At 49.3% G+C, this 27,228-nt stretch overlaps 1 protein-coding gene across 1 annotated transcript; it reads left to right on the forward strand.

Moving 5' to 3' along the window:
- The first annotated feature begins 58 nt into the window (after window positions 1-58).
- On the forward strand, window positions 59-24,020 carry SHPK (sedoheptulokinase). The gene is made up of 7 exons (XM_037133048.2): window positions 59-314; window positions 6,551-6,692; window positions 13,977-14,160; window positions 14,700-14,852; window positions 15,763-15,938; window positions 19,527-19,727; window positions 23,043-24,020. The coding sequence occupies exons 1-7, from the start codon at window positions 147-149 to the stop codon at window positions 23,450-23,452; spliced, it is 1,434 nt and encodes a 477-aa protein (XP_036988943.2). The 5' UTR covers window positions 59-146; the 3' UTR covers window positions 23,453-24,020.
- Window positions 24,021-27,228: the final 3,208 nt, after the last annotated feature.

Genomic DNA, 27,228 nt, shown 5'->3' on the forward strand with positions numbered 1-27,228 from the left:
CGACCAATTGGAAGACGAGCAGCCCTCGTTTTCAGTGTAGCAGAGGGCGTAGCAAGCGAGGCTCCGCCTCTGTACCTCGCTCGCGGGTGAAGTGTGCGGCCGGGGCCCCTCCGCCGCAGAAGAGACCGAAGCTGGCCCCCACGGCCATGGCTGCACCGTCCGTCACTCTTGGCATCGACCTGGGCACCACGTCCGTGAAGGCGGCAGTGCTGGAGGCCGCTCCCCACGACCCATCAGGGTTCGTGACACTGGCCAGCTGTGTCCGGGCCGCGCGGGCGGAGGCGGCAGCCCAGAGCGCGGCGGCCGGGTCGCAGGTGAGGCAGTGCCCTGGCGCCGCGCCGCCTCCAGGAGCTCCTGACAGCCCTCTTCTTCTCTCGGGAGGCCACCCCGACACCCCTCTTCCTCACAGAGGTCTCCCTGACTGTTCCAGCCTGCAGGTCCCAAGAGCTTTCCCGCCTGTTGGCACCGGTCTCCCCACTCTCTGGCCTCCTCAAGGGCCCTTATGGTGTCCAACCCCTTGCTCTCTGCCCTCCATTTCTGTATCCCGACCTGCGGAGAATTCCTCTCCTTGTGTAATTCTCCTCACACCTGCCTGCGTCCTCCAGTTCTGGGCAGAGTTTGGGTTTCCCCCTGGAAATCGGCTGCAGAGTCTGGCCTGACAGCAGCAGAATGTGGGCTGAGGAACTCCAACACTTGGTCAACAAAAGTCAGCCCCCTCCCCAAGTCTCCTAGGACTGAGGCCCTTTGGAGGAAACACAGAAGGACGGATAGAAAGGCCTTGGAGGAAAGACAGACAGAAGATAGACATTGAGAGACATGTCGTTAGAAGATGATCAGATTGATACACTGTGCGGTTTAGTGTCTTGTGAAAGCTGCAAGATAGAAATGGAGAATTTTACCACAATGGATTTTGGTGTCAGGTGTGGCTTCAGAAAGGATGTCAATCCTCAGAGCTGAATCCCATTAATTCCCTGGAAAAAGTAGCTCTGTGTTTAGTTAATTGACAGTAGAAATTAATATCAAGGAACTTTGAGTAACCTCCTCTCTGGATCTCAGCTTGTTCTTCTCCGAGTTGAAATAGGTGGCCTCTGTGGCCCCTTCTAGCCACAGACCTCCATTTTCTGAGCCACACACTGCTCCCGAGAGCTTTGTTTTTCCCAAGCTCTTGCCACATATCTGGACTCAGTTATTTAGAGTTCAGAGTCCGTCTTGCTCTGAAGCATTTCAGAAGATTAAGAATTCAGGAACACTTTGCGTTTTCAGAGAGGCTTTCAAAATTAGTTTGATGGGGGCATCAGGGCATTGTAGAATGAAGATTTCACTTCGTGAACTGCAAGGTGGGGGTGAAGTCGGCTCCAACTCTGTGGGAGTGAGCAGCAGAACCAGGACCGCAGGGAGAGAGGGTTTATGCAGGGCTACTCCTTGAACACTGCTTTCCCTGCTTCCCCCAGCGACCAGCGGGGTCTTCTCTGCTTACAGGCTCTGTGCCGAACCTACTGAGGGGACGAGGGGAGGCCAGTAACAGCCCCCCAGCAAGCCCCACATGTGTGTTCTGCTGTGGGACAAAGAGCAGTCATAGCATTTTATCTACAGCAGGATTTCTCAACCTTGGCACTGTCGATTGTTTTGAGTTGGATGTTTCTTTGTGGTGGGGAGCTGTCCTGTGCCCTGTAAAATGTTTAGCAGCATCTCAGGCCTCTAACCCACCACATGCCAGTAGAACCCTCTTCCCCAAGTTTTGACACCCCAAAACATTTTCATATTGCCACATGTCCCCAGGAGACAGGAAGCACTGGGGTGAGAACCACTGATCTGTAGAAATAGCTGATGGCTCTGTTCTTTCCTCACGACCATACCTCTCAGCCTTTAGAAGTGTCGTGCATGCCGTGGTCAAGCTTGGCAACCATGTGGAAAGTCAGGCCTTTAGGTATTTGCAACTAGGGTTTTAGAGGGAAGCTCTGTGACTCTTTCTGAGTTACAAATTTTTCCTTTGGGCCTCAGTTTTCTCATCCGTAAAAAGGAGCATGAAGGAGGAGGGTTGACTGACTTTCTGAGTTCTTTTTTCAAATCTAAAGTGCAAGGGTTTGATCTTGATGCAAACCAGTTGATAATCTGAACCAAGGAATGGGGGCAGCACCTTTCCTGTTACAGTGTGGGTACACCCACCGCCTGTCCCCCATCACAGCACCAAAACTTGAACTGCCTGCTGAACACTGCCCGTCTCCTTGTCTTCACTGCCATCTGGCCTGTTTTCCTCCTCCACTATCCCCAAGCACACAGCCTGCACCACCCCGGCCCAGCTGACACAGTAGCACCTCTGTCCTGGGTGGATGCACTATCTGATTGCATCGTGCGAACTCTTTAAGCCAGGACTGTCCAACAGAAATGTGAGCCACACCTGTAATTTTCAGTTTCTAGTAGTCATATTTTTTAAAAAAGTAAAAAATAGCAAGTGAAGTGAATTTATTGATTTTTTTATTGGGGTGACAGTGGTTACTAAAATTATATATATAGGTTTCAGGTGTACAGTTGTGTAATCTGTCACCTGTATGTTGTGTTGTGTGTTCACCACCCCGGGCAAGTCTCCTTCTATCACCATGTATCCTCCTCTGTACCTTCTTCTATGTCCCCCATACCTGAGATGAATTCTAATTGCATATTTTATTTAACTCAGTGTTCCCATTGTGGTATCATTCCAACATATAATAATTAATAAAAATGATTAATGACATTGTGCATTCTTTTTCCCCCCATACGCAGTCTGAAAGCTGGTCTGGATTTCACACTGCCAGCACATTGCAGTTCAGGTCAGCCACATGTGGCCGATGACTGCCGTGCGGGACAGCGCAGGTCTAAATGTCCTTGCGTCCTTCTCCCTTCCCCCACTGTTGCCTTTCTTTCCCTTTGGGGATCATGCACAGCCATGTGCCTCCTCCTTGTCTGTCACTGCCTAGTCAGTTCTGCTGTCGGCTCCCCTGTATATGAAGAATCTTGTTTGGATCTGGGCTTGCCTCCTCAGGAAAGTGCTTTATGCTTTCTCTCTCTCCCTCCCCTGTTCTTCCCTTTCCTTCTGCTCCTCTCTTCATGCTTATTAGCAGCCAAGAATTGCCTCTGACCAAGGCCAGGAGGCTGACAGGGGGCAAGTGAGGGGTTTGTTCCGAGGAGGAGAGGGCCACACTGCCCCGTGGAGGGAGGCAAGGGGCCCGAGGGCTGTGTCTTCAGATGCTTTTCCAGGTCCATAAGCTTCCTCAGTTCCCCAAGAAACAGACTATAAATTTATTAAGAGCTGAGCCACATTTCTCTTCTGAATTTTCCATGTGTTCTTGTAGGTATTAAATATAAATTTATTTTGTGCCTTGTAATTTTTATGTGGCAGAAACATTTTACTTTGGTTGAAATCAAAGTAAGTATTCCATTTATTAAATTCAGAGCCCTAGGTCTTACTTAAGCTTTTAAACTTATAAAGCTTATTCCCTTGTAAGTCTCATATTTAGCCGCCATTTTTGAAGGCTTTCGATGAATACTTAATCCCATTTTGGTAATTAAATACCTTGGATGTTTTAAACTGCAGTTATACATTTTCTTTTCTAGGCACTGCAGTTGTCTGACCTAAATCTTTTCAGAGGACTTAAATAATTTTTATAAATCTAATAAATTAAATATATACTTATACAAACCTTAAGTGCTCTTATATGTTTTAAATCCTTTTATAAATATAGTGAGATTTGAATTTATAATCACAAATCTAGATCACTCAGTTTCACATTTTATTTTTTATCTTTCCTTTTTAACTTTTAAAAATTTCACATTAAAAAAAGATTTTATTTTATTTATTGTTAAAGAGAGGGGAAGGGAGGGGAAAAGACGGAGAGAAACACTGATGTGAGGAGACATCAATTGTCTGCCTCTTGCACACGCCCAGACCAGTGACTGAGCCCATGACCCCCGCATGTGCCCGACCGGGAATCCAGCTGGTGACCTTCCACTTGGCAGGATGGTGCCCAACCAACTGATCCACATTGGCCAGGCTCGATTTCACATTTTAAATTGGAGTTACAAAGGTCATCTCTGCCAAATTCTCTTAAACATATACATTTACTTAAAATACCAAATAATCAAGGATTTTTTAAGCAAAAATACAGGGGTGGGCAAAAGTAGGTTTTTGGTTCATATGAAAAATCATAATACAATAGTTAATAAATAACAATATAAGAATAAACGTCCATACGTAACTGTAAACCTACTTTTGCCCATACCCTGTGTTAATCATATGAGTATGATTTTTAAAAACATCTGTACACTTACTATTTTTTATATAGCTTTAAAAAAAAGATCTTATTCAGTTTTAGAAAGAGGGGATTGGAGGGAGAAAGGGAAGAAGAGCCTCTTGCTCAGCCCCCCGCTGGGAACCTGGCCCCATGACCCAGGCACGTGTCCTGACCAGGAATTGAACCAGCAGCCTTTCAGTTCGCAGGTTGGTACTCAATCCACTGAGCCACACCAGCAAGGGCAAAATATTTATGTTTTTATTTCTTGATCTTTCCACTTTGAAATTTACTTATTTACCAAGAAAATAATGATGTTCCTTGGGTTGCTTTCCCAAGTGCACATTTTGTGGTAGCCTCCTTAGCTTATTGAGACTTTACTGATTGGGGCATCTGCTGGGATGGGATCAGACCCTAGATTTTTATGTGTTTCTAGTCTCTAAGAGGGGCTTCATCATTTAAAGAAGAGGTGGTCAGGGAACCCACATTTCTTATGGTCGAGTCACATTGTTGCCTACTTTGGAAGTTAGGCTGTACCTCCCACCTTTTTGGATATACTGCTTGATTGGGTATAGCATTTCTTTAGCTCTGAGATCTGGCTTCAAAGACCTTTGAATGTTTCCAAATTCTGTGTTCTTTTCATATTCTTGTCTCTTAGGACCATTGGACTTAGTAATAATATGCTGTTTGATTACATTCCACTTATTTCTCATGACTGTGTCTCTCAAGGTTATCCTGCCTAGAGAAGTCTTCAAGGAGATAGCAAGTCTGCAGAATAGGCAAATTAGGAAAAGATGGTCCTTACTTACCTGAATTTTTTCCACCCCACTAAAATCTCTTTATACTATGAGATTCCCTCTGCGTAGTGTCTACCATTGTCCAAGTAATCTGAAAACACAGCTGTGGTGATGATACTCTCCCATTCAGAAAGCCCTAGGGGCTCCCCATTACCTATAGGAAGAGCCCCTTACCCTGGGCTTGAGGCATAACGATTGGGCCCCAGCTTCTGCCCTTGCATCCCCTGGCTCTGTGCCCAGGCGTTTCTGGCCTTCCTCTGTGCCTGCCTTCCTCAGGTGGGTTTTTGTTTCTGAGTCCAGGGCCTGGCCCCCAGGGCACCCAGGAAAGGTTCTTCTCTGCTGTGTTTCATCCTTTTGCCCCAACACTCTCTGTGCCTTGTGGAAGGCCCTTACCTTATTTCTCCTGACTGTCTTTTCCCGTCCTTCCTGCTATGCTGCGGTCCGGCCGCAGCTGGGTCCAGGGGTTCCTGAAAGGTGGGAAAGGCATCGGCGATGGGAGACCGATGACAACTTGACTCAGAGGACGGTGAAGCTCTGTTCCGTTTAGTGCAAGTACAGGCAAGGTTTTTATATTTTCATTTTTGGTAATGATTAATATTTGTGGTTAGGCAAAGCAGGAAATTTTCTACCCAGAATCAGACAGTTAGAAATAGCTGTATGTATAGAGTTTGAATGTCTTATTGTTTATTAAAGTTCTCAGAATTTGTCCTGGGGCAAAAGGATACACTAGATTGAGTAGAGGTTATAGGAAATTTATTATAAGGCCTTTGTGATGTCTAATTTAGCTATCTATCTTTTCTGTCTAAAATGTTTCTCTATGTACTATAGACTCTGACTCCCTGGTAATTGTTTCTACATGCTTAGTTTGTAATAGCTAACCAGCTTCTCCTGTTTCTTTGCCTGTCTAATTGTAATTGATATATATTCCTGTTCAAGGTAAAGGAGGGGCTGTTACTCCAACAACTTTTAGACATTCAGGGGCTATTTCATGAGAGGGGATTTTATTCCCCTCTCTAATTAATGAACCTGAAATACAGGCGTCTAACAATCCCACCACCTTTTGATCACCCAAACAAACATGTAAGGAGAGATAGACAGGAAATGCAGCCACAGTTGCCTCTGCCTTGCAGATGCATCTCAACTGTCCCGACCATGTCAAGGGACGGTTGCTGGCCAGCTCCCGACACTGCTAGACTGTAACTTCTTGTGGGGCAGGGGCGGTGCCCTCCTCAGCTCACACTCACTGCAGTAGAGGGCCGGGCCTGGGCCATTTGCCAAATCTAATCTGCAGCAGTGCCTCCTCTGTGAAGGCAGGGAGTGGAACCTTGCCCGCCACAGTCCTGCTCCAAGCCCTGAGGGAGGTGGCGGAGAGCCCTCAGTCTCACATATATTCCCTGAGGCCAGTCAGCACGTGACCCCAGTGGAACTGGCTGGGCGGCCACCAGGAAAACCCTGTAGGTTGCCCTATGTTTCCTGTTCTGTTTCCAGGCTCGGGAGCAGGATGTGAGTAGAATCATCCAAGCCCTAAACGAGTGCCTTGCTGCTCTGCCCCGGCAGCAGCTCCGGAAAGTCTGTGGCATCGGAGTGTCAGGACAGATGCATGGAGTTCTGTTTTGGAAGACAGGCCAAGGTATGCTGGGCTCCAGGGATGAGCACCTGCTGTTAACAGCCTTGGTGGAACGAGAAGAGTGCTGCCGCCGAGGGCTCCCTGAAGGGCCTGGTCATCCTGCAGCCGGGATGCAGGGGCGCATGCTGCCTTGAGTTTTGTGTGTGTCCGGTCTTATCCACGTGTGCTAATGAATCAGTGAGCTGTCCATTCACGCACCATCAGCACATTCACCAGGAGTGGGAGAGGGAGAAGAGCGAGTTCTCTGGTCCTTTGTAGGATTCAGTGGAGTGGATTTTCCACAGCTTTTCCTCTGGGTGTCAGTGTCTCAGAGCATCACTGCCGGCAGCCGAGAGGCAGTGTGACTGTGGAGATGCTGAGACACAGAGGACGCCAGCCCTTCTGAATTTGCACGTAGTTTTGTTGCTTAACATAATTACAGATATGTGTGATTGTTAAATTCCAGGGTCTGTCTTCTTTATGGGCTCAGTTGCTAGCTGAGCATTATTTGGTTGGTCATCTTATATCAGGTCTGCCATAGTGCAGAGGTGGGTGACCTGTTCTGTTTGGCCTCCAGGAGGAGAATTAAGCTGATAAAATATTAATGAGCAATTTACATGCAAGGTGCTAAGCAAAAGGTATTACCTGCATGATCTCATCGAACTTCTCCAACATCCTATCTGCCCCCACTGTGCAGATGAAAAGTTCAGATTCAGAAAGACTAGAATAATATGCATGGGGTTGTATGGCAGCAAGTGGTGGCTCCAGCTTTTGAACCGAGGTAGGACTGAGTACAGATGCTGAGTCTTTAAAGGCCTCTGAGAGGACTAGAGCTACAGGGCAACACAATAGCTTAAGGAAGAAAGGAACTCTCCAACAGCATGTCCAAACAAGGCTTAGACTCCCATAGAAAGTTGTGCACTCCCTGTTACGGAAAGCATCAAAGATTAAAAAAAATACATATTTATCCTCATTCAAGGACATACTCATTGATTTAGAGAGAGGGGAAGGGAGGAAGAGAGAGAGAAACCTTGATGTGAGAGACAAACATTGATTGGTTGCCTTTTGCACATGCCGTGGCTGGGGACCGAACCCACAATCTTTCGGTTTTACAGGATGATGCTCCAACAAACTGAACCATGCTGGCCAGGTTGAAAATATTTTTTTAATTATAAAAAATTCTATATTGGTGTAAAAGTAGGGAGAATAGTATTCTGAACTGACATGCACCCATCACCCACCTTCAAAAATACCAACATTTTACTGCAGGTGTTTTAAGCAGAGGATGGCTGGCTACTTTGGGGGGCTGTAGTTAAGGGGATCTGAATGTCGGATTTACCCTGCCTGGAGAGTCAGCGATCCCTTTGATCAGTCCCCAGGAGGGGCTGGCCACTGGGAGAAGCCAGTGCAGGTGCCCTCCTTCCTCCCCGCCTGCTAGTCCGCCTGTAGTCAGGCCAGCTGAGGCCGCGGGAGCTGCTTGGCTCCCATCAGGAGCAGGAGCAGAGGCCGATTAGGGTGTTAGAGCTGACCTCTCAGAGGGAGTCTAGGTTGTAAAAGCTTTTTAAACTCCTTAATTTTGCATTAACGAGAATAAATGTCCTTTTAATACTCAAACCCTTTCCAAAGAGAACAACAGAGATCTAACGGTTGCGGTCTGGTCGCACGCCTTCCTTTCTGCCGGTCTCCTGGACTTTGCAGCAACCACACGCACCATCGCTCTCCTCGGAGAAAGCTGCTGAATATTTCATTGAGCCAGCCCGCGTGCCTTTTTGTCTTGTTTTCTGTTTCTGGGAAGGAGGAAAGCCACTGTTTCACGATGATGATACCTGCTTAGCCGAGTTAGGTAAAATCAATTTGGGATCAGGTCGTTCCACTTTTAATGGTGGACATAATTCAGTTCGAGGTTAGTACCTGTGATATAGAAAGCTCTGTGCAGGGCCCCACAGGAGACATGAAAGGAATGGACGAAGCCCTCACCTTCCAGGGCACACGCGAGGCAGTCAGCATAGATGGGGACCAGCAACCGGAGCGGAGAGCTAAGTGCTTCCAACAGGGCACAGGTGAGGCAGCTGGAGGAGGGCGAGGGAGTGGCTGAGCGTCTTCCGAGAGGCCTGTGGTTACGCCTGTTTTGAGACTCCGTTTTCAGCCTCAGTAATGGCAGGACAGAAGCAGGGATCATAAAACCAAACTGAAAGGCAAGCAGCAGACTGGGAAGAGAGATTTGCTAGTTTATATAGACAAAATGAGCACGGGTACAGATAAAGAAACAGTAACGAAGAAGGCACAGATGGCCCTGCGGAAAAATGGGCGAAGGCGAAGGAAGGCAGTTCCTAGAAAATGAAATACAAATGGCTACTAAGCATATGAAAAGGTGCTCAGTGTCATTAGTAATTAGGGAAGCTCAGCTGAAAACAATGAGAAATCTTTTTCTACCCACTGGATTATAAGGAATTAAAGTTTATAATGTCAGGAGTTGGCAAACGGGTGGAAAATTGGTTCTCTTAAATACCGCTGTTGGGAGTGTCAATCAGCAGAGCCGATCTGGAGGGCAGTGCAGCGGGGCCTGATAAACACAGGAAAGCTTCTACTAAAAGGAAAAAAATAAGATGGCCGCCGTGACTCGACGGCACTACTACCAGGCATCTGACCGGGAAACGTACCGTAACACGTATGTGCATAGGGAGGCACAGTTACGGTTGCTCACTGCATCCTGTTTATAGCCATGAAAACGGCGACACTAGTGACACAGAGCAGTTTAAAAAGAACAAGGTGCATTCCTGTACACCGCCATGAGGAGAACTCTGGAACACCTTGTTGGATGACAAAAACAACTCCTGGAAACGTAAATACAGTATACTACTATTTTTTGAAATAGACAGAAACAAAGTAAAAGAAAACCAACCAAACAAAATACATATGAGTGTAAATCACTTTGGACAGTGATCCAGCAAGTGCTGACAGTGACGGAAGGGGAGCTGAGGCTCTGGGGGGAAATTGTCGAGCTGGCCTTTTGCTTTATCTGTAGTTTTTGACCATTTTAAAATAAGAATACATTAGGAAAAAGTGTCTGTGAGGCCAGATTCTGAAACAGGCTACTTACATCAAATCCTGGTTCTACTACTCAGGTGACCATTGGCAAAAAAAATTGGAACTTCTCTGTTCTTCATTTTTCTTATGTATAAAATGGGAATAATGATCACATCTATGTTATAAGGCTATTATGTAGATTAAATAAATTAATATTTTGCCCCAGCTGGGTGGCTAATTTGGTTGGAGCATCCTGTTGTACACCAAAAGTTTGCGGGTTCGATCCCCTGTTGGGGCACATATGGGAGGCAGCTGATTGATGTTTCTCTCTCTCCCTCCATCACTTCCTTTCTAAAATCAATGAACATGTCCTTGGGTGAATATTTAAAAAAGTTAATACTTTTAAAGTGCTTTGAATAATGCCAGGTACATGGTAAGAACTCCATGTTTGTTTCGTAATACAAAGAAACTAAAAAAGATAGTCTAAAAATTAGAAAAATATAAAGAATTTTGGAAGCAGATAAAGAGGTTGAAGAAAAGCTGAGAGATGCACTTTAGGGCCCGGATAAGAACCAGGTTTAGGTGGAAATGGAGTTGTGGGGGTAGGCTACTCCGAGGAGCAAACATCCTCACCCCGCAGGAGAAACTTCATATGACCTTTAACCCGCCTCCCTGGTCTCCTGGGTGCTGGCCGGCGGTCCTAACAGAGACCGGCGAGATCCCTCAGAGTCTTTGCCTGGCTCTTCTGTCCATCTGCAACACAGGTCCCCAGATAGTCTTATGGCTCACTCCCTTACTCCATGTAGGCCCCTCCTCACATGTCACCTCAGAGAGGACTTCCTCGATCACTCTCCCCTTACCCTGTTGTATATTTCTTCGTACCAAAAGTACCTGGTGATATACATTTACTTGCCTATGTTCTACATCGCTAGCATATAAGCTTCATGAAGGCAGTGACTGTTCCTTGTTTACCGCTATAATCTCGGGGACTAGAACCAGTGCCTAATACATATTAGATAATAAGTGAAGCATTCAATCACACATGTACAAGTGAATGAATGGATATTTCATGGCCTGAGGGGCAGTTAAATCTGTTTCTTTGGTTCTTGATGAGCAAATGGATAGGAAAATGGAATGGTCTTGGCTCCCAAATTGAGGGTCTGAGCTCAGACCCAGCTGTGAAACAGCTTTACGTGGGGCTTTGCCTGGCTTTGCTTCAAGGCAGCAAGGCAAAGAGTCTTGGTGCCAGAGTCTCCTTTCCATCCATTAGATCTGGAGTTTTCTTGATTGCTGATAATGTTTCCTGACTGTCAACATGCTTTTCCCAGTCTGCTGCAGCAGTTGTATTTATATTGCATGGAGGTGTGGGACAAGGGAACAAAAGATATGTAGTGGGGTACAGTCTCTTTCTCAAGGGCTGCTAGAGTTTAGAAGGTAGAAGCGTATCATCACCATAATCACCATACTAATATAAACTGGGTACTTACTGTGTGTCAGGTACTGTTCCATGTGCTTACATACAACCCGACACACACTGCACACAGCACACAACCCTAACCCTAACTCTAAGCCTTCCCTTTGCTACTAGCCAGAGAGCGAAGCCAACGCACAGGCTGGAATCCAGAAAGCAGAGTGATAAGTGCCCCTGGGCTTCCAGATGCCACCAAAATGCTGAAGCAGCCTGGCTGCTGGCTGTTGCCCCCAAGATGGGTTTCAGAGGAGCCGTAAGAGAAAAGCAGACGTCTTGGGGCAAGAGGCCCTGCCTGTGGAAGGATAAACTGGGAGGGGAGCTGCTGATTCCCCTGGCTTGCCACGGCCTTGGGACAAGGGGCCCCTGTCCCCACACCCACAGGAACTCAGGTGTCTTCAGGAATAAAATCAGGGCACTGGGGAAAAACAGATATCCCTGCCCAAGTCCCAGGGATGGTGACTAAAGTCTAAGGATCCTCATAACATCGTTCCTTCCTGGGGGGCGAAGGGCAAGCCCTGACCTGAGGAGGAATTTTTCCAGCACGGGAATGACTAGCTGTGGGCCCATCCTCCCCAGCCCCTGGGGGCTCACAGTACTGAGGTCTGGCCCATTTCCATTGCCTGACCGAGCAACCAGTACTCCTAGGACGAAATGAGCTCCCGGGCCAGGACAAGGAGACATTTGAAAGGCAAGACTTTCACAAGAAAAGTGTGAGAAGCAGAACTCTTAGAATGGATTAAGAATTTAAAATTGGGTTGATATAATATTAAAGGGAGGATGTTAGCAAGGAAACAATAAAAAACATAGAAAGAACCAAGCAGAAACATTAGGTGTGAAACATGTAAGAGTTGAGATAAAGAATGTAATAGATGGGATTAGTAGGGTTGATTGAACTTCAAATAGAGAATGAAAGATTAGACTGAGGAAATCTTTCAGAAAGAAGAGAGAACAAAGGATAGGAAATATAAAGGGAAAGCTGAGAGACATTGAGGATTCAGAAGCACTAGCTCTGAGTAATAGGAAAGTGGTAGAGGAGGATATATTTGAAGAGTGGAGAAAAATTTCCCATAATTGACAAAATAAGATGTAATGTCCCAGACTGAGAGGGCCCATAAAATGTCAGAGGAGAGTGAAGAAAACCCCAGCTAGATCTATTGTAGGGAACTTGGAAGGATTTCAAAGGCAAAGAGAAAATTCCAAAGCTCACAACAGTAAAAGATCAGGTCCCATAGAAAAGAATTAGAAATAGGTTGACATTAATTTTTTCAACAGTAACATTCTACGTAAAAAAGCAATGGCATAGTGTTTTTCTTTCTTTCTTTCTTTCTTTCTTTCTTTCTTTCTTTCTTTCTTTCTTTCTTTCTTTCTTTCTTTCTTTCTTTTTATTAATTTTATTTAGTTATTTTTCAAGTACAGTTTTTTTGTCTATTTCTCCCATCCCAGCCTCCCCCGCCCCATGCTCCCCACCTCCCTCCCATTTCCACCCCCCTTAGTTCTTGTCCCTGTGTCCTTCCTATTTGTTCCTCCAAATCCCTCCCCCTTTTCCCCCTTAACTTCCCTTCCCTCTCCCCTCTGGTCGCTGTCCCCTTGTTCTGTGTTTTTCTTTATTTATTGCTACAAAATGAACTACCTCCAAACTCAGTGATTTGAAACAGTAGCTAGTTTATCACATCTTGTATATATTGTGCAGGCCTCAGCAGGCTGATCTTCGACTGTCTGTGGAGTTGACAGAGGCTGCTTGAGAGTATCGCTCCGGTGGACAGACTGGCCTGGGGGGTTCAGGGTAGTTCTGGTGCCCAGGTGGGGAAGGCTGGAAGGCCGGCCTCAGCAGGGGTTGGCCTGCCAGATGCTTGCATGTGACTTCTACACAGGCTCTCCAGCACGGTGGCCTCAGGGTAGTGGGACTTACAAAGCAGCTGGCTTCCCCTGGGCGACCACTCCAAGAAGCTCTGGTGGGAGCGGCCAGGCTTCTTATACCTAGCCTTGGGGGTCTTAGGTTGTCCCTCCTGCCCCACTTGTGTTGGTGGAGCAAGCCACGAGGGCCAGCTCAGATTCCAGGAAAGAAGATTAGACTCTACCTCTTAATGGGAAGAGTAGCAAGTAATTTGCATCAATCTACCACAAATCTACAAATAGTGCTTTTAAGTAATGAAGAAAAGGAACTCAGAACCTAGAATATTGTAATGGTCAAACCGTCATTCAGATGTGAGGATATGGAAAAACATTCTGAGGATACAGGCCTGCAGATGCTTTGCCACTGAAAGACCTACGCTGGAAAGTTTTGGGTGAAATATTTCAATAAAAGCAGAGAAAAAAAATCCAGAAATTGTGTGAAGAAATAAATGAAGTAAAGATGGCGGATTCTTTAGTAAAGTTTGATGTCTAAAGGTCACTTAGCTGAGACCAAAGGAAGAGAGAAAATAGATCCGTAATCATCCAGAAGCAGGTTGAGATGATGTCGTTATGGTGGGGGTTGGAAGGACAAGAGCCAGGGGACTTGAGAGTGTGTTATGCTTCTTTTCTTACCTGGGAGCAGGGTTATAATATCAACTTTAAACAATGAATAAAAAGAAGCAGAAGAAGTGGGACAAATGCAGGAGTAAGTGAGTCGCCCAGGGTCCCGTAGCTGTTGGTGGTAGCGCCAGCCGCTGGAGCCAGGTGCTCCGACAGCAGAGCCCATGTGTACGAGGGAAGCATCCTCACCAGTGACGAGGTCTGTGCTGGAACCTCGCTAGCAGAGCAGTCTCAAGGACCGGCTGCTGCTGGTCAGCCCCTCTTTTGTCTAATTTTGTTAATCTCCTTTGTTCCAGGCTGTGAATGGACAGAGGGAGGGACTGCCCCTGTGTTCAAGCCCAGAGCTGTGAGCCACCTGGTCACCTGGCAGGATGGCCGATGCAGCAGTGGGTTCCTGGCCTCTCTGCCCCAGCCGGAGTCCCATCTCAGTGTGGCCACGGGGTTCGGCTGTGCTACCATCTTCTGGCTTATGAAAAATAGGTACCTACGTCTGTTCTCTGAATTGGGGGCTGTATTTCCAGGAGGATGAGAGTTGCGGGGGGCACCTCTAGCCTGTCAGCTTCACTCTGTGTGGTGCACTGTCCCTCAGTGAGTGTGACCCTGTGCAGGGTGCGGTCACAAGACCTAGACTTGGTCTGAAACTGCTTCATTTCCCAGAGGGCTCTCTGTTGGTTATCCTAGTCTCACCCAGAGGGGAAAAGAAGGGGCTAGAGATGACAAGGGACTTGCCAAGGGTCATGTGGTAAGTTCATGGTGGGGCCAGGGCTGCTGAGAACAGCCAATGTCCTACTTTCTGAGGCAGGATGAGTCCTCCTCTGAGTCTCCTTTCCTAAGGCGGCTTTGCTTGGAACAGCTGGGAGGGCTACACCTTGGGAGGTCCATCTGGGGGACCCACACATTTGGGGTCCCGGCTGCCACCCAGCTATGCCATGTCTAGTCCACACTGCCATAGCTGGGTGCAGCAGATACTTTTAGGTCACTGTCAGACCACGTTGAATTGTTTTTGGTGTGAAAAACAGCCCAGGGTTCCTGGAGTCCTATGATGCAGCTGGCACCATCCATGACTATGTGGTCGCTATGCTGTGCGGCCTGCCAAAGCCTGTGATGTCTGACCAGAATGCCGCTAGCTGGGGCTATTTCAACACCCAGAGCCAAAGCTGGAACTTGGAGATGTGAGTATAACCTTGCAGGTGGCCACAGTGGAAGGGCAGCATCTCTGGAGCGAGAGCTTCAGTGAGGCTTCCCCCTGGGAATAGTGGGGGATTCTGAGAGGCCAGGAGTCAGGTTCCAGGGGCCCCCAGCCTGTTCCGGTCCCCTGGGCACGGGTGGTAAGTGAAGCCCTTGGGGAGGGGGACCACCTCCCACGCCATGCTGTCCTGCTTCTCCACAGCCACCCAGGCCCGGGGTGCGCTCCCTCGTTGTCTGTGGCCCAGCCCACCTTGTCACTTTCAAAGAACAACTTTCACTCTATAATATATTTTAAAACAAGCTTAAGAAATGGAAGTAGTACATATGAGGGATGCCTCGTAAGTTCTGTTTAAACAATCATTTGCCTTTTCAGGTCCCGAAGTCCAGTGCCCTGTAAGTTCACTTCCTTCAGGGTCCCAATTCTGAGCTCTGTAATAAACAAAAAGCACCTGGTAGTTCAGGTAAAGGACTTTCCAGCATGGTTTATAAGACTGACAGCCCCACGTTCACTAACCCCGAGTGATGAATGCATTTGTGTGCAGGAGGTGACTCACAGGTTTGCCTTTGGTGTGGGCTGGGCTAACCAACCCTGACTTTGCACAGAAACTCCCTTTGCAGGGTCTTTGTGTTCCCTCAGACACAGGGCCCGATGCCAGTGCATCCCTGCTTAAATGGGTTTCTTCTTCCTCTGAAGGCCAATCTGAACATTTTGAAAGCCAGTGTTTGCTCTTTTAAAAATCCCAGCTATTTCTCCTGGTTTTAAGAAAGCCAGAGGGGCCCCTGTGGAAACTCTGGCTTCTACCGTCCCTTTTCCTACTCGTATCCTGCAGCGCTTTCCTTTGTTTCCTGGAAGCCAACCACTGGGTCAACACGCTGTTTGCTTCCGGTTTGCAGACTGAGGGCCTCCGGCTTTCCTGTCCACCTGCTCCCTGACGTCGGCGAGCCCGCCAGTGTGGCCGGCAGAACTTCCCATGTGTGGTTTGAAATCCCAAAGGGGACACAGGTGGGCGTGGCCTTGGGCGATTTACAGGCCTCCGTCTATTCCTGTATGGCCCAAAGAACAGATGCAGGTAAGTCTTTCCTCCTGTCCTCAGACTTCTACCTCTGTGCAGTGAATGGGCAGAGAGGCACACGTGCCTGGAAGCCTCAGCATCCTGCCCATCGTTATTCTGCAAACGTGGGAACACCCTCCTCCCCACAGCTGGAGCCCCTTCCAGTCCAGTGGGGCCAGGGCTGTCCTGACCAGTCCGCGCCTTTCCTCTCCAGGGCCAGGTGAGGGCAACGACTCTGCCCGTTGGGCAGGTTGCTGTGTGACTCCGTGACCAGGAAAACAGATTAGTAGATTAGGGCTTCTGTGATTGTCAATGCAAATTCCGTCCCATCTGATTAAAAGTCTAAAGTCTAGAGTCTTTTCTGTATTTAGTGTAAGAGAGTCAGGGAGAGGTGGAGGCAGCAGCGCAGGGCCGGCCGGCAAACTTCTCCTGCACAGAGCCGTGTTGTAAATAGTTTAGGCTTTGTGGGCCGTATAGCTTCTGTCATAACTACCTCTGCTGTGTTCCAATGAAACTATTTGTAGGCACAGAGATGTGAATTCATATAGTTTTCACATGTCATGAAATATTTGTCTCCTTTGTCTCCTTTTGATTTCTCTTTAACCCTTTGAAAATGTAAGAACATGCCCCTGGGATTGTAAAATAGCACGGCCCCCTTCGAAAAGAGCCTGCCAGTTCCTCAAAAGTTAAACAGGGAGTTCCCGCCTGTCCTGGCAATTCCACACCTAAATAAATGTATGCCCAAGAGAACGGAAAACACATGTTCACACAGGAACTTGTGCGTGAGTGTTGCCAGCAGCATTAGCACGTCACTAGCAGCACAGTAACCAGAAAGTGGAAACCACCATCATGCCCATCAGCTGACGAATGGATGGAAAACACGTGGCACATACACGTGCCACAGTGTATGAGTGAAAGCGAAAGAAATGAAAAGAAGCTGGTCATAAGAGGCCACATGTTGTATGATCCCACTTCTATGAAATGTCCAGAATAGACAGCTCCACAGGGGCAGGAAGCAGGTTCGTGGTTGCCAGGGGCTGGAAGGGGAGGGAGGAGCGCTAACAGGTGTGGCGTTCTTTTTGGACTGATCGGAATATCCTGCAATTAGATTGTGGTAATAGTTGTACAACCCCTGAATATTCTAAAAACACCAGAACCGTACGCTTAAAAGGGGTACATTTTGTGGTGAACTGATGTGAATTACATCCCAATAAAGTTATTATTACAAAAAAAAAAGTAAGAGCTGTTCTCATCTCCCGGGCCATACCAAACCAGGTGGTGTGGCCTGTGGGCCGTCATTTGCCCGCTCTCGGGCCAGGGTAGGGTTGGGGCCTGCTGCCCACAGGCCTGCGGGTGGATGCCAGGTATGTGTTTCAGTTGGCCCCGTGGCAGCCTGGCTGAGCGAGCCCGCTCGGGAGCCCCTCCTTGTGACATGGGGGGAATGGGGAATTCGTTCTTTTTGTCATCACGTCTGTTTTTCTCGCCTCAGTTAGAACTCATGCAATTGAACCCTGAGTTTAAAAATTCTGACCAGCACTATCCTCTGTGTAGTGGTCCATTCCTTTTTCATCACATTCTTTACAAACAATTTCAAGTGACTAGTTTGGTTTTGTTTCTGGTAGTGGTTGGTAATTCAAGATTAGCTGAGCAGGAAAGGTGAAACTCTGTCAGTTTTATTTGCAATTCTATGTGATAAAAATCATCTAAGATAAAAAAAAGTTCAAAACCTTCTTTTTCTCCACAATTTTCAACTAAAAACAGTGCTCCAGGAAAGCATGCTAAGTTTATCCTGTGACTTTTAACTCCCCCAGGAAGGACACTGCCTCTCCTTTCATCTCTCCTTCCATCTCCCTTTACCTCAAGGCGTGACTGTCAGGGAACTGGTCTGGGCTTTGCAGCCCGGCCTGGAGGCCTGGGTTGGAGTTTCAGTTGTCTACATTTCCTGTCCGGTGTGACCTTGGGCAGGCCGCTTTTCTCCCTGAGCCCTTGTTGTCATCCACGGTGAGGGGGACAGTGCCTTTCTCATGGGGCGGTTGTTGAGGCGCTGAGGTGGTGCCTGGAAAGGCCTGGCTCTTTCTCATACCTGGTGGCTTTCAAATACTAGGCTGCCCCCTCCACAGGGGCTGTCCTGTGTCTGGGTGGTAACATGCTCTCTGGGTGGTGAGTGAGGGGCTCGTCAGACAGGAGGACAGTGGGATTCAGGCCCCCTCTTCATCGTACAGTTGGAAGGCTCTGGTTCCAGGCTGGGGCTGCTGGCCTATGCTCACCGTGCCACGCCCATGAGCAAACTTGGTGGCCCCCATGATTGACACCTCCACCTGAGGGGACAGGTGGAGGGCAGACTGCTTCTGGTTTATAGTGATGGTGAAAGGCTAGATGTGGCAGAAAGTAAACGCTTTTGGCTTTTCTTGGATTGCTTTTGCTCTCACATCTGACCGCCCCAGCCACCCAGTAGGTGGGAAAGTTGAATGCTGACCTCAGTTAGTTTGGCTGCCACCAGATGGAGAGGAACAGGTCAGGTCTTGTGACAAATGGAGAAGAGACCGCTGGAACAGTCTGCGGGCCCTGGCCTTGATCTAGAGGAGGAGATTGTCCCCTTTGCCCTGAGTCTGGGAGTTTTCCTCCTGCTCTTGGGGGAGGTTAAGGAAAACACCTTGGCCCTGGCCAGGTGACTCAGTTCTTTGAGCATCGTCCCGCACACCAAAGGGCTGAGGGTTGAACTACCAGTCAGAGCATACACCTAGGTTGCTGGTTTGATCCCCGGTCAGAGCGCTTACAGGAGAGAGCCAACTGATGTTTTTTTCTCCCATTGATATTTCTGTCTTTCTCCCTACTTCCCCTCTCTCTTAAGTCAATTAAGCATATCCTTGGGTGAGGATTAAAAAAATAAAATAAGAACAAAACACCCTGGAAATGAGAAGGAAGTGGAACCCACCGAAAATGAATAAGACCTCTGCAGAGAATAAAACATTTCATTTCAGCTGAAGTCTTACTCTCTATAAATAGTTGTCTCCTGCTGTCTAATTGAATTACCCCACTATTCAGTAGCCTGAAAGCACCAAACGTTTACTGTCTCACACAGTTTCCTTTGTGTGTGTGTGTGTCTGGGTTTGAAATTTACCTTGTAAATGTCCGTGTTTAAAACAGATGAAACACTTTCTGAGAGTCGGGGCTCTGGGTGTGACAGGGGATCGGGCTGCGGGCCCCTCGTGAGGTCGCAGTCAGGCCGTCGGGGGCTGTCTGCCCTCATCCGAAGGCCTAGCCGGGCTCCCTCAGGTGGCTGCTGGCAGAGGCCTCCCCTCTTGGTAGCGCTGCTTCTGACACCACCTGCCTCCCCAGAGGCTGCAGTGCTTTCTGATGGCCTGGTCTCCAAAGTCACACACTGTCACTTCTGCTTCATTCTCTCAATAGAAGCAAATCACTGAGTCCAGCCCACACTCATGGGGAGGGGAGTTAGGCAGTCCCCCCCGAAAGAAAGAGTGTCAAAGAATTTTTGGACGTATTTTTAAAACCAGCACACTCTCCCCCTGTCCTGTTGTGACCTGTGACCTCCGAGTCAGCCTGACAGGCCTGACAGACCTAACCGTGGCTTCCCTTGGACCCCAGTTCTCAACATCAGCACTTCGGTTCAGCTGGCAGCCTCCATGCCTTCAGGATTCCAGCCGGCGCAGGCTCCAGACCCCGCGGCCCCAGTCGCCTACTTCCCGTACTTCGACAGGACCTACCTGGCAGTGGCAGCGTCACTCAATGGGGGCAACGTGCTGGCCACCTTTGTCCACATGCTGGTCCAGTGGATGGCGGATCTAGGTAAGATGTAGCCCGCACAGCAGCAGCGTCTTGCTTGGCCTCTCACTGTGGAGTTTCTTGGTGCTGAACATGCTGTTGAAACTTCTAGATTCACGTCTCAGACCCAGCCAGGTTCTAGAACTCCTTCCTTCCTCAGGGACCAGAGCCTCTAGCATCTCATCTTCGGAGCTGCTGTCACCTGTTCCCTCGTTGTGGAAGGAGCACCACCTCTGCTGACCTTGACTGTGGAGAATCAAGATAGTCTCCCAGTTCCCCTCTCTCTTTTTCTTTTCTTTTAAAGATTTATTTATTTGTTAAAGAGGGGAAGGGAGGGAGAAAGAGAGAGAGAGAGAGAACCATCAGTGTGTGGTTGCCTCTCACATGGCCCCCACTGGGAACCTGGCCCACAACCCAGGCATGTGCCCTGACTGGGAATCAAACCTGAGATCCTTTGGTTCACAGTCCTCGCTCAACTGACTGAGCTACGCCAGCCAGGCCCCCTCTCTCTTTTTCTCCTTCCTTCCCTCCTTCCTTCCTTCCTTCCCTCCTTCCCTCCCTCCCTCCTCCCTTCCTTCCCTCCTTCCTCCCTCCCTTCCTCCCTTCCTTCCTTCCTCTCTCTCTCTCTTTCTTTCTTATTTTATTTATTATTATTTTTTTTTAGAGAGAGGGGAAGGGAGGACAGGGAGAGACACATCAGTGTGAGAGAGAAATATTGATTGGTCTCCTCTTGTACACGCCTGACTTAGGACTGACTGTGTAACCCAGGCATGTGCCCTGACTGGGAATCAAACAGGCAACATTGCGCTTTGCGGGATGACGCCCAGCCAATGGGGCCACACCAGTCGGAGCTACTGTCTTATTTGTCAGCGAGGGCCCGGGTCCCTCACATTTGGGGTTTTTGTTCTGATGACTATAGACAGCTGAAAATAAAGATACCCTCCCCCCACAGCCCCCACCAAAAGCAACCAATTTCTCTCCCTCTCTCCTTCCCTTCCCTTCTAAAGATAAATAAATAAAATCTTTAAAAAAAAAGGATTAATTAAACATTAATGAGTAAAAAAACTGGCATTTTACAGTATTTTAAAGTCCTCACAGCCCTTAATTCTGGTGAGTGGTTCCTGACTTTCTTTCTTAAAAGGGACTCTGGAGCCGGGTGGCTGGGGTTTGAATCTCAGTGCTTCCACCTCCTGTGTGCCTTTGGGCAGGTTACTTAACTCCTCTGTGTCTTACCTTCCTTATGTGAAAAGGGGGATCGTCCTAGTACCTGTCTCAAGGACTGTGAGGATTAAGTGAGTTGATATTGCTAAGCACTTAGAACAGTGTCTGGCCCACAGTAAGCGTGATATAACGCTTGTTAAATAAGGACAGTGTGATGGGCTCAACCCAGGAGAGCGGCCTCAGTCCCACTCTGTCCCCAAATCGTTATGTGGCCTGGGCAAGTCCCCTCCCTTCTTTGTTTTCCCAGCTCCGATGTTCCGTGGCTCTAAGCCCGTGGCGGGGGACATTTGGTAACTCAGAGCAGTGAATCTCCCTAGTGGGTTGGGATGAGGTGGTGGCCAAGGGGTGCAGAGCGGGGCGGGAAGCCAGTCTCCGCACGCCCTCCTGCAGGACTTCCTCCAGGCCGGCGTTGTGGCCTCAGCGTTTCCCAGTGAGGGAGAGCGCTTTATTTCAACATCTCCTTCCACATGGTTTTGAATTTTTATTAAGGAAATACAAACACATCATTATTATTTTTAAGTTGTAGCTTTTATTTGTATTTCAGTGGTTTTTCTGCTGATGCCCTTTTTCTGTGCCAGGATGCAGTCCAGATCACCACACTGCATTTGGGCTTCAGAGCCCCTTCGTCTCTCTGTTTTCTGTGTGATCGATCTGTTTTTTCTTCATCTCCTTTCCCTTTTTTCCCATTAGTCGATGGCTTTACATTTATATTTGTTCTTTCAGAAGTTTCCAACACACTGTGTTTCCTAGGAGGTGGACAGAGACTCATCTTACTCACTGCTGTGTAGTGTGAGTTGGTCTGGGTGAGTTCTAAGGACAGAGTGTCATATCCTTTGACCCAGCACTTTGCCTCCGAGGGCTCAGCCCTACAGGTGTATATATTTGTACACATGTACAGTGGAGCCTTGGTTTTGGGACTTAATTTGTTCCAGAAAACCGTTCGAGAAGCGACTTGTTCAAAAACAGAATCTCTGTTGTTTGTCGCCTGAGAGACATGTGGCCAATCAGACAGACATCAGCATGAAAGGGCTGTCGGTCGAGAATCGAGACCTGACTTTTTGTTCGACAACTGAGACATTTTCCCCCATGAGCGGCCTGGTCGGGAACAGAACTGTTTGAGGACCGAGACTTTTGAGAACCAGGGTTTGAATGCACTAGGTCATCCTCCAAGCACCTGGTTTGTCTGGGATTTCTGCAGGGAAGACACATACTCACTCAGCAGAGTTTAACCAGAGTCCTGCTGATCAAAATTTGACTGTGATATTTTAATTACTTCTCTCTCTCTCTAGTTTCTGAGCGTTATAGTTGAGTTTCTACACACTAAATGTGCTGACGATGACGCTCGATGGTGACGCTAGGTTGGTGGCTCTTAGCACTGGAAACACCTGTGGAGTTTTTGAAACCGTGGTGATGTTCCAGCACCACTTGCAGAAGTGCTGATGATGTGGTCTGAGGTGGGAGCGGGGCCTGAGAGTGGCATTTAATAAAGGTGCCTCAGGTGATTCTGATGCCCTCAAGTGTCGTTAAGCCCAGTCTAGAGCCTTCTTCTTAAGAAGTGTGGTCCTCAGGCCAGCAGTACTGGTTTTCTCTAGGAGCCAATTGGTAACAAATGCAGAATCTCAGGGCCCTCACCAGGCGTGTGGTCAGAAGCTGCACTTTAGTAAGATCCCTAAGTGATTCTTGTGCATGTTCAGATATGAGAAGCACTTGGTCTCAACTTCTGCTGGGGCGGGACCGGACCATGATCAGCCCTGTGACCCTGGGACTTCTTTGACACTGCTGATAAGTCTGGTAGCAGCCATGATACTTGTTGGCCAGTGTGTGCATTTTGGCCCCTTAGGCACCAGCGGTCCCATAGCTGTGGGACGGTTAGGGCTCACAGCAACACTTACATGACCTCCCCTTGAAGTCTGGCTGGGGTCTGCAGTGAGAAAGCTGGCTGAGATCTGGCCCAGAGCACAGCTAGTCAGATTATGTGAGTCCCTGAGAGGGAAGCAGCCAGCTACGGTGAGAAGGAGCCATTGGCAGATCTGTGCCTGCCCTCAGGGAATTCTATACTGTCTCATCCTGCTGTGAGGGGGTGCATGAGCTCACACGGGTCTTCTCTGTTCCTGGCAGGCCTGGAGGTTGAAGAATCCACTGTGTATTCATGCATGATCCAGGCAGCTGCACAGCAGAGAGACACCCACCTAACCATCACTCCGACAGTGTTGGGCGAGAGGCATCTGCCAGACCAGCTGGCCTCAGTGACCAGAATCTCCTCCTCCGACCTCTCCCTGGGGCACGTGACCCGGGCCCTGTGCCGAGGCATTGTTCAGAACCTGCACTCGATGCTTCCGTTTCAGCAGCTCAAAGAGTGGGGCGTGGAAAGGGTGGTCAGCAGTGGGAGTGCACTGTCCAGGAATGAGGTGCTGAAGGAGGAGGTGCGGAGGGCTTTCCCTCTCCCAGTGTCCTTTGGGCAGGATGTGGACGCAGCTGTGGGTGCAGCGCTGGTCATGCTCCAGAGAAACCTCAACCAGGAGTCTTAGCACACTCTCTGGCCAAAGGACTGTTGCAAATTCTATCTAATTGACATTCCTGGCATGTGCTTGGGGTCATCCTTTTCCTGGACAGCACAGTGGGCAGCTTTAAACAATGTTCTCAGGGCACCGTCCTGATCGGGACCTTCTTGCAGGGCACAGTCTAACAATGCAGGCAGGAGCCAGCAACCAGGTCCTGAATATGTGCCTTCAAAGAGACTCACCTGGGAGCTGGTTGCAAATGTAAATGTGGGAAAAAGAAGGAGAGAAGAGGAGGAGTAACCCAGCACCCTGGTCAGCAGGCTCACTGTGATTCACGTGCGGACAAAGAGAAAATAGACGTGGACTTCAGACACCAGCGTGTCTGGTGGCTGGGGGCTCGGACGAAGAAAAGAAGATCTGTCCACCCTACCTCCCACTTTGGGTTGTTTTTAGGGGTATGAAGCTCTGACTTGGTCCACATGTACTATCAGAAAAGTCCTTCCTGGCCTAGTTAAAGAACAAATATAAATGACCCCCAGACATGGACAGCAGGGTGGGGATTAACTGTGGGGGTGGGGGTGGGCAGGGCAGGGGAGAGCAATGGGGAAAATTGGGATGACTGTACTGGAACAACAGTAAAAAACAAGTCCTTCCGACTGGGTTGTGCTCTGTGACCCCTCTCCCAATCTCGTTCTCCCCTGGCCACAGCTGGTGACCTGGGGCAGGGCGTGGCCCCAGGGCAGTGGAGCGGGCTAGCTGAGATGAAGATGCAGGGGTCTGTGCTGGCCTCATTGCCATGTACTTCCCCCTAAGGAGGGGCTGCTGTGCTGGGGCCACCCTAGACCCTCGCAGGACAACGGTGGAAGGCATGGAATGGAAGGAGAGCCGGACAGTGCGACCAGCAAGGGGGGTGGCTGCCACCCACCCCAAAGTGGCTTTTCCCTCTGCACAACCAAAGTCTTCCAAGTGAGGGGCACCCAACCCCACCAAGAGGGGGCCTTAACACCCGCCCCACTCCACCTCCCCACCCACCAAGGCCTGAACTACGAGTCCGGGAGGCAGTCATGTTGTGTCTCTGTAAGTGCCACTTTATGGATTATGTCACTGTCTGAAACTCTTAGATGAATCTGCCTGTGCTGATTGAATTTCAGTTACTAAAGCTCATTCTTCTAGAGTCTTGTCCCTTTAATGTAAGATACCTGTCCCACGATTCTGCCAGGACAAGTGGCTGCAGGTCCTTCAGGAAAGTCATGCCGTTTTTCTCTCAGCCAGCATGAGTTAAGGTGCCCTCCTTTTGGAACCCGTGAGGAAGAAGGCAGCCCAGGGTAAGCTGCAGGGTAACTGAGAGCCCTGTCCATCGGAGGGACCGGTCCTCTGACTTGCATTCTCAGGGGCAGTGGATGGAGTATGTAAACACAAGACTAGGTGCTGGGTGGGTGTCCTGCAGCCCAGGCAGCCCGGCCCGGTGTCCAGTGGGGCCCCTTCCCACCAGCCCACTGATGGCCCGAACTTGTCAGTGACTGTGCTGCTGTTGCACTTGGCCTGGAGCCTCTGCAGGGCAGCCGAGAAAGCTTGCTCCCTGCCCTCTGCCACACACACCCTGTCCTTGGCTGTCAACGACATGCATATAACATTTATGTGGCTTTCATGTTCTCCATTTTTCTTTCCTTAGGTGGACTGCAAGTTTCTTGAGGGCAGGGTCCCTAGTAGGTATTCCCTGCCTTCTTCCTACATCTTAACTTGGGCCAGTGCCCGTATTTGGAATGTTCTCTTCATAGGACAGAGCCCTACCCCTGTCCCAGGCCCAGTCTCCCAGGCAGCACATTTACCACAATTGCTGCCAGCAGCCGGGGTCCTGCCTGGTGCAGGCCATCAGCACCGCCTGATGAATCTGGCTTGTGCCTGCTTCATGGAGCCCCATCTGTGAGCATCACAGAGAGCCTCGCTGGTCCTCATCCGTCCCGGCCTCTGTAAAGGCAGAGACTGGCTTAGCCACCCCAGTCACTGCTGTGCGTTCCCACAGTGCACAGTGGGCCCTCAGGAAAGAGGGTCCGTTGCACCTGGCCTCTTCTCAGCCATGAGTAGACGGACAGACCATCTTTGAAAGTGAGATATTCTTGGTATGAGATGCTCACTCGTGTGACTCATAAAACATTAAGCAAAAAATTTTTTTATTAAGAAACAATTAGTCACAGCCTCCAGCTAATGGCCGGATGCAGCTCAGCAGTCAGCAGATGCGGCTCTCATGCTGAAGTAATGAGGATGAGAACAATAATCCCTCACGCCTGTCTAGACCTCTAACAGCTCACACCCAGTGTTCTTGTTAATCCCTGGAAAAGTCCCACGAAGCAGGCAGGGCAGGTGCTCTCGCCCATTTTGTGAATTAATAAACAGACCCAGGCTCCAGCCGGAGTTCACACGGCCAGTATCTGGCACAGCCCGGCCTTTTCTCTCCCTGCCTCCATTCTCTGCCCACAGCCCGGACCCTCAGCTGCTTCTTCCTCTCATTCCAACCCCTGCCTGGGTCCTGGCTCGTCAGAGCGGGGCTCAGCCCTCAGGTGTGGGGTCAGGTGCTGAGTGGACAAACGCCTGGCCCTTTTCAGCTCGGCTGGCCGTCCCCTGTACAGAGCCCTGCCCTCCACGGAGCTGGTCTCTCAGACTCATGTGGGTACCCGAGGACACTAGTGCACAGACCAGATGCAGAGAGGAAAGTAGTAGGTTCTTTTCCCCCCAGGTTTGCTGTTTGTCATCTGGATCTGGGACCCCTAAAAACGAGTTAAAATCTGGGAGGCAAGACACAAAAATCAAGGAAGTTAAAACAAGATTTAGAAAGCTCAAGATAAGACTAGTAGAGTTGTCCCTGCCCTTAGGTGGGTGACAGGGACCTGCAGTGGTGCCTTAATCACTCTGGGGCTGGGACTGGCACGGCCTGGTTCCCACCCGGTTGCTCCTGGAGGTGCCGGGCTGGGCAGTCAGGCCTTTCCTGCACACGGAGGTTGTCTGTTGCTAGCTGTGCCAGTAAGTCTGGCTTCAAATCCATGAGGGACCCTGGTGGATGAAGAAAATAACTTCGGCTCCGGTTGCTGGATGGAGAGTTCAGTTTAAGTCAATGTGCCCCCTGCTGGTAACCCAGAGAGGGACCTGTGGCCACACAAGACCTGGCTCCCCCACCTGCACTGCTTCCTGTCCATCCAACACCAGCCTGGAGAAGCACCACCCCCCCAAGAAGTCATCATCCAAACAGGATCTACCCACAAGGAGTTTTAATGGGTGGATCATTACATAAATTCAAGAACACCCTGCTCAAACTGCACCCAGAAAACCACACCGATGGCAGTGAGGCCCAGCTGTACAGTCTGGTCCCGGCCACCAGGTCCTGAGTTTCGGCAGAGCTGCCGCTCAGGCTGGTGCCGTTCAGGCAGGGCGGTCAGCACGCTCTCCCGACAAGGCTCCGAGTGTGGCTTAGAAGAGGGCGACGGAGGGCATGTGGGCCCTGTCCCCGCTGGAGCCGCTAATATCTGGGAAGCAAGACACACATAGCAGAGAAATTAAAACTCAGCCCACACTCTAGGAAGCTCCAGATGAGACCAGTACACTTACCACTGTCCTTGGGCGAGCAGTGATGCCAGGTCCTTGGCAGGGGAGGCTTTTTTGAGGAAGTGGGATTTGAGTGGTTGAACGGCAGCATCCATAGGTGTGTCACCCAGACTTACAGACGGGTTAAGTGGGACAGAGAGTGTGAACGTGTTGGGTGGAAGGAGGCCGAGGGAACACACAGAGCGTGGCACAGCTGGTGACTGGGG

This window comes from Artibeus jamaicensis, unplaced genomic scaffold, assembly GCF_021234435.1.
Source record: "Artibeus jamaicensis isolate MK-2021 breed Jamaican fruit bat unplaced genomic scaffold, CSHL_Jam_final contig_777, whole genome shotgun sequence".
NCBI classification, from domain to species: domain Eukaryota; kingdom Metazoa; phylum Chordata; class Mammalia; order Chiroptera; family Phyllostomidae; genus Artibeus; species Artibeus jamaicensis.